Genomic DNA, 6,567 nt, shown 5'->3' with positions numbered 1-6,567 from the left:
GCAATTGTATTCGTACTGCTACTTGGTATAAATACAGTGCCTGTCAGCCGGCATTGCTGACTACGCGCGTTGCCAGTCGGAGCACTCCACTTTATAAGCAACTGTAAGCAACGTTAAGTAATGCACAATACCACGCCCAGTCCACCCATTCCCCCCTGTCCATCATTTTCACAATTAGAAACAGCACAGCAAAAAACCAAAAAAAAAAAAACCAACCGAAAATTTTGTTGCGCAACTTCACCAAAATGTTTAACTTATTCAGCGCAACTTTTGTTTTTGTCCAGCTAAAGAATGCTGCCTCAAAAACGCAATATACTACACTACACTGCACAACACTACACTGCACAGCACTACACTGCACTACACTACACTACACTTTTTTCTTTAATATATATACATATAAAAATTGTTAATTTTTTTTTTGCTTTTTTGACGACTCTTGACGACGTCGTCGTCGTCATCATCGTCGTCGTCGAGCTTGTTTGAGTGCGAGTACTCAACGTAGTCGCTGCAGCATGCTTGGAATTTGCTTTGCTTTCAGCTTTACTTTCTTTATCCTCTCGACGTCCCCTCTGCTAGTGCCACTGCCACTGCCACTGCCTCTGTCTGTGTCTGTGTCTCTTTGGCGTTTTTCTCGGCTCTTTGCCTTTGCTTTTTTTCGGGTGTACTTATAAGTGCACCTTATTTCTTTCATTTTTGCATTATAGAAGGTAGGAATTAATGCATATAGCTCCAGTTCGCCAGCTAGCTGAATAGCATTCCTCAAGGACAGGCAGATGGAGCAGCCAGGGACGAGCGGAATTGGTCCTTTCGTCGTGACTATCCTCGAATTTGTGGCGCCTTGAATACTGCTGGAAAGTGCCTACAGCCAGTTTTCGGACTTTTTGTTTTATGGTTAAAGTTATGAGTTTTAAGTGAAACGACAACCCAAAATAAAGCAGCTCAAATTAACAAAAAAATACATGCATTTGAAATATAAGATATTAACATACCCGCATCAAAATATGTTTTAAATAATAATTGCCTTGGCATGTTTTTAAAAAGATTTAATTGCAGACATTTTTTCCGTACAATAAAAAAAAAAAAAGTAATGCAAAAGAAATCCTTCTTTTATAATCGAGAAATATGAGCAAGAAATGATTTGCTTTTAAAGTTTGCTTACAGTAAAAACAAGAAGAAAAAAAATAGTAAAATCAAAATGCAAAGCAATATATCAAGAATCTTTCAAGCCATTTGAAATGCCTCAGAATGTGTCTAGAGGAATGTCCAACTAATACGTGTTTAGAGCACAGTTCAGTGCATTTTCCGTGCCCCGGAAAAATGCTACGTATTTTCCGCTGCAAAATCAACATATTGCTTATCACTTAAAGCAATCGCAAATCGTTTCGCTTTGCATAATGGCATTGGAAAAATTATTCAGCTATTTTCCAAATTTGCACAAACTTTAGCAAGCCGAATCCTGCGATGTCCTTGCGGGGACAGACCAAAGTTTTGCCAGCCATGTCATTTGCATAGTTTTGCAAGCGCATCCATGGGTTCAAGGATTACGGCGGGTAGGATAAGAAAGGGGGCTAGGATGGAGTAGTATGTTGGGGTTGCTGTTCGCCGGATGCTGTTGCTGTTGTCAACAAATCTTTTGTGTGCCTATTGGCAATATGTATTCGAGCTGTCGAGTCTCAATTTGAGAGGTTGAAATTCAATTGTCAAACTATAAAGATATCACAGGCTTTCCACTTGACTACGCTGTGCAAACTTGCCGGCAAACAACACACAAAAATTGTTGGCTTACTTTATTATGGCCTAAACAAATTGCTTAGGCTATTAATGCGCCTCAATGGTATGCAAAGATATCTCTGAGAGTGTGTGTGTGTGTGTGTATTAGCTGACAAATTAGTTGCTAAGAAGAGTTACACTTACTAGATTTATGGCCAAGACAGAAAACAACAACAGAATGTGGGTCGTCGCAGGCAGGCAGCCAGGCAGCCAGGCAGCCCGGCAGCCTGGCTAACAATGTAGCAAAATGTGCAACCTACTTTTCAATTACACTGAGAAAGCAATATTTTCAATACAGGTGGAAACGTGACAGCTTTCAAAAGGATTCAATCTAGATTTTGCAGCGATAACATTTATTGTTTGAGTTTGAGTTTATATCGAACGTCTTAGATTTAAACACAACTAGTTTTTCAATATTAAAATAAATGCATTTCGAGCATGGGATTAAGAAATTATCAGAGTTGAACTCAGTTGTTGTTGTTTGTTTTCAAAACTCTTGCAACACAAATGAACACACAATAAAGCGTGGCATTTGGCACTCATTCTTTTATGCAACATATCCATATTCATTTAAACGTTTTTTTTTTATTTTCTAAGTTGTGTTTGGCAAAAAGCATAATTGATAAAGTTCGTGTTGCTTTTGTGTTTGGATTGCCTTTGAGAGACACATTTTGTTTGCTCAGTGTACAAGGTGCAGCCACAACTTGCAGCATCTGAGCATAATGGACCCGTTGCCCCAAGTGGCTGAGTGTATTTAGCTGAATTACAGATGCTTTTTCACACACACACACCTGAGCCGCCACACCTCTTCAGCCTGCCCCTGAGTGCAGTGAGTGAAGTGAGCTGCAGCTGCGGCAAAGTGGGTGAAGGCCTCCCATGCACATGTCCAAAGACGAGCGCCTTTTATGCCATTGTCTGCATTTAGCAAAAGCATCTCCGAGATGTACATAATATGGTGTGTGGGAGCCACTCAATGCCAAGCCAAGCTGCATGCCTGCAACATGCCCAATGTGTGTGCTACAGTGGGCTACTCCAAGCCAGGGGCGTGTGCTGGCTGCTGGCTGCATCATTTTCATAATTTGCACAAATTTTTGCTGCTAATTAGTTTTACCTTTTAGTTGGTAAATCAACTGCATAAGCTAACTTCAGCTAATTGCATAATAAACTGAAATAGAAATAGAAATACGACTGCTGTTGCTGCTGCTCGCCTTATTTAATTAGACGGCCTGTAAATGTAAATGATAACATTGTCTTGCCCTGGAAACAGTGTGCGGCGTTGCCGTTACGAAGCTGGCAAGGTCTTTCCGTTGCCAGTTTCCTTGGCCTCCTCAACCCGTTTCCGTTTCCGGCCCCTTTTAAATATTAACCCACTAATGCTGCGAGTTGCTGCTCCTGATTCATTTAGCGTCACGTTAACCCATTAAGCACACGATACAGTTGCGGTCTTTGCTCAATGTTGTTGCTGTTGTTGCTGTTGTTGTTGCTGGTATAAATGCACAGAAAGCTTAGCATAAATGAGGACAACGCCGCCGCTGCCAGCGTGTCCGGTTGCAAAGCTCATTAGCGCAGTAAGCAGCAAACAGCAAGCAGCCAGCACCAAAAACGGTATCTAGCGTGTCCGCAGCGAAACCGGAAATGCTAGAACACTACACAACATGGCAATACACTAAGCTACACCGGCGGAAGGTTTAAAATACATATAAATAACGGTTTAAATTTATCAAAAAATGATTCCAAAATATGTTTGATAAGTTCACAATGTAATTGAAATAGCTTAGATAAATGCTCAAGGTAAGCTTGTCAGGTGTGCGGAAGAAAGTAAATATTAATAAATTATTCTAGCAGAAGAATGATAGAAGAGAAAAGATATAATACATATTCAATTGTAATTCGGTAAATAACCCAAATCTCATTATAAAAGGGGGATACTCAGAAAAGTGTGCGCTTTTAATCAACTGATGTGATTTATTTACAAAGACTGCCTCAACAGCACTTGCTGATGACTTTTGTAATTCTCAAAGTAAATAATTGGCAAAACACTTTTGAATAGTTACTGTTAACTTTAGTTAGTAATACGTTTATTTGGCGTCCTCCTATGCCCCATTCACTTAACTTTTGCCAGCAAACTCACTTACAGATTGATGCCGTTCATCTTCAAGCTGAGTTTGCAAAGTTTGCACAGTTACAGGTAGATCAGCACCAACTGACAACTGAAGAGAACTTCAAAACTGTGGGTGCGTAAGTGTGTTTTTAGCAATTTCCGTTGCCATTTATAAGCATAATTAAAGAAAACTCTGGTAAAATTAATTTAACTTGAAATTTAACAGCAACAACAACAAAAAACCGAACAACATGCAAAACTTTTGGGCATGAATACAAATCCACAGTTACAGAAAATAAAAAAAAAGAAAAAGAAAAGAACAGATGGAAAAAGAAGAAATGTTTACTCAAGCCAAACAATAAACAATCAAGTTGAATTGAGGCGAGATGGGAAGGGAGGGAGGTAGGGAGAGGTGGCATAGGAGGCAGAGGCGTTGTAAGTGGACGGCATGCAATTGGCAAGTTTTTAATCAAGTTGCGAATGCAAAGTGGTGCATGACTTTGGCCAACTAATTGGCCAGTTTGAGGCGCTAATAATATGTATGCGAGTGTGTGTGTGTCCTGTGAAATTACAAAGCGGCCGACAGCTGACGTCACAGATTCAATTTGTCAGCTTGTTAACAGTGTATTGTGGATGGGGCGTGTCTAAGAAATGATTTGACTTTTAACGCCTGCCAGTCGTGCCAGCCTTGCCAACTTGCCAGCCTGCCCGGCCGACTTGCCAGACTTGCAGTTTGAGCTTAATTAAAAAGCTTGTAGCATTAAGCGCCGTCGTTGTCCTGACGTACCAAAAAGTAGTTGTTAAGTTCGATTTATAACGCGTCTGCTCTGCGGTTCGCTGTCTCCAAAGTGCAAAGCGCTGTCTTTTTTTTGTTTTTTTTTTTTTTGTCGTCGCTTCGCCAGCTACCCGCTCTATCAACTGTCTCGCCTCCAGTCAGGGATGAGCCCCGCGTATGGCAAACACTTAGTTGGCAACAAACTCACAACTCACCGTTTCTCCACTCGGCCCAACCCTCGAATGATGCCTCGTTCAACGTCTAATTGAGTTGTACAAGGCTACTACTAATTGCATTCGATGCTTGCCGCTTCAGTTGAGGCGGCGTTGATATAATTAAATTTTATTGCAACGTCGAGGACAACGACATCGTTTAGCGACAAGGTGTGTGCGTCGTGTTGCAGACATCAGGCTTTAGCAATTTATGGCCAAGATTTTGCTATTTTAATTAAAAATTTTATTGCCAAATCAGGACAGTTATTTAACTAACACAAACTGTTGGTTTCAGCTTTATGTCTGATTTTCCACTGACCACTAAACTTCAGACACATCCAGCGGATTAGCAAAATGCCAGTTAAAAGTTTTAGTGTTCGTTAAACAATCTATTGAAATTAAATGGTTATAAAAAAGTTGACAAAATAATGACTGTGACTGAAAAGTGTTTTATGGCAAAACTGGTGTGAATTTAATTCAATTTCAATAAAGCAAAAGTCCGACATTATTTTATGATCAAAAAACATAAATTTAACTTTATTTTTATTAGTTTTCGGATATTTCATTTAGTTTAAATTAAATGATTTAATTATGTGGTAAAAACATAACTTTAACTTTAGTTTTGTTATTTATTACTGACATACAACTTTTCATTCAAACTAGTTTCATTTTAACAATTGACAACACAAACATTATTTTTTATTTATTGTTACACAAAAGAAGAAAAAACTCAAAAAAAAATAGGCCATGAAGCAGAACAGCGACTGCAGCAAGTGCAGCAGCAGCGTGCTCAAGCCGGAAGTAGTTTTGGAGGAACTGTGCGCCTTTTGCCTGGATCACATACGTGATCCTGTGCAGCTGCACTGCCAGCACCACTTCTGCAGGAGCTGCCTGGCGTTGTATCGCGAGGAGCGCAATTGGCAGGCCAAACGCTGTCCGCTCTGCCGGCGCAGCTTGGAGCTGAGCTCGGGCCACGTGCGGATCGAGGCTGACTGCAAGGGAGTAAGTTCGTGCCACGGTTGACGCTGATCCACATATATGACTCTTATCCATAGAGCTGGCGCCTGAAATTACTGCTGTTGCTCGCATTACTGCTGTTAAGTTTGGGTACATTTTTTCTGCTGCTAATCTACTGGTAGCCGTCGATTTGGTAGAAAAACTCAACACTATCCCGGCTGTTTCCCACCTGCTCACATAAAATCCAGCTATACACATGTATATCGCTCCGTGTAGTTATAAATCTGCAAAGTGTACTTACAACTTTCGTCAAATCTCGAACTCATTGTTTGCAACAGTAAAAAAAGAAACGTATTTCGTTGTTATATATATACATATACATATATATATTCATATTTATTCATAGAACAGTATCTGCATCTGCATCTTATTTCAATTACAACTTTTCTACTTTCCTGCAGCTAATTAAAAAGATAAACCAAATGAAATATTCTTGAACATGGTCGCTTTTGTCGCCTGCCGCCGGGCTCATTGTGCGTCAAGGTTTTCTTTGTGTGTTGCTCTTAAAAGTGACTTTAAATGTTGGCTTTATCCGCCTGCATATATTTGCACAATCGAATTGCCGCCACAGCTGCACTTTGTTCCCTTTTTAATTGCACACTTTGCGGCATGGTTTATGTGTGTTGGTTTTCATCCGCCACGTTGGCCGTATGCGCATCGAAATGCGAATGCGGATGCGGATGCGAATG

The 6,567-nt window shown here is 40.3% G+C and overlaps 1 protein-coding gene across 1 annotated transcript; it reads left to right on the top strand.

Annotated features, from left to right (window-relative positions):
- Positions 1-5,590: 5,590 nt before the first annotated feature.
- On the top strand, positions 5,591-6,180 carry LOC6559208 (E3 ubiquitin-protein ligase rnf146). The gene is made up of 2 exons (XM_001986867.2): positions 5,591-5,863; positions 5,917-6,180. Exons 1-2 carry the CDS (start codon positions 5,609-5,611, stop codon positions 5,998-6,000), a joined length of 339 nt encoding a protein of 112 aa, XP_001986903.1. The 5' UTR covers positions 5,591-5,608; the 3' UTR covers positions 6,001-6,180.
- The last annotated feature ends 387 nt before the right edge of the window (positions 6,181-6,567 follow it).

This window comes from Drosophila grimshawi, unplaced genomic scaffold (assembly GCF_018153295.1).
Source record: "Drosophila grimshawi isolate 15287-2541.00 unplaced genomic scaffold, ASM1815329v1 contig_1369, whole genome shotgun sequence".
Lineage (NCBI taxonomy): Eukaryota > Metazoa > Arthropoda > Insecta > Diptera > Drosophilidae > Drosophila > Drosophila grimshawi.
The sequence above is the reverse complement of the archived record's forward strand: the minus strand, read 5'-3'. Positions and strand labels throughout refer to the sequence as shown.

Coding starts and splice junctions, on each gene's coding strand:
- LOC6559208 (XM_001986867.2), top strand. CDS start 5,609: ATGAAGCAGAACAGCGACTGCAGCAAGTGCAGCAGCAGCGTGCTCAAG. Junction 5,864..5,916: donor TCGAGGCTGACTGCAAGGGA/GTAAGTTCGTGC, acceptor TCTTATCCATAG/AGCTGGCGCCTGAAATTACT.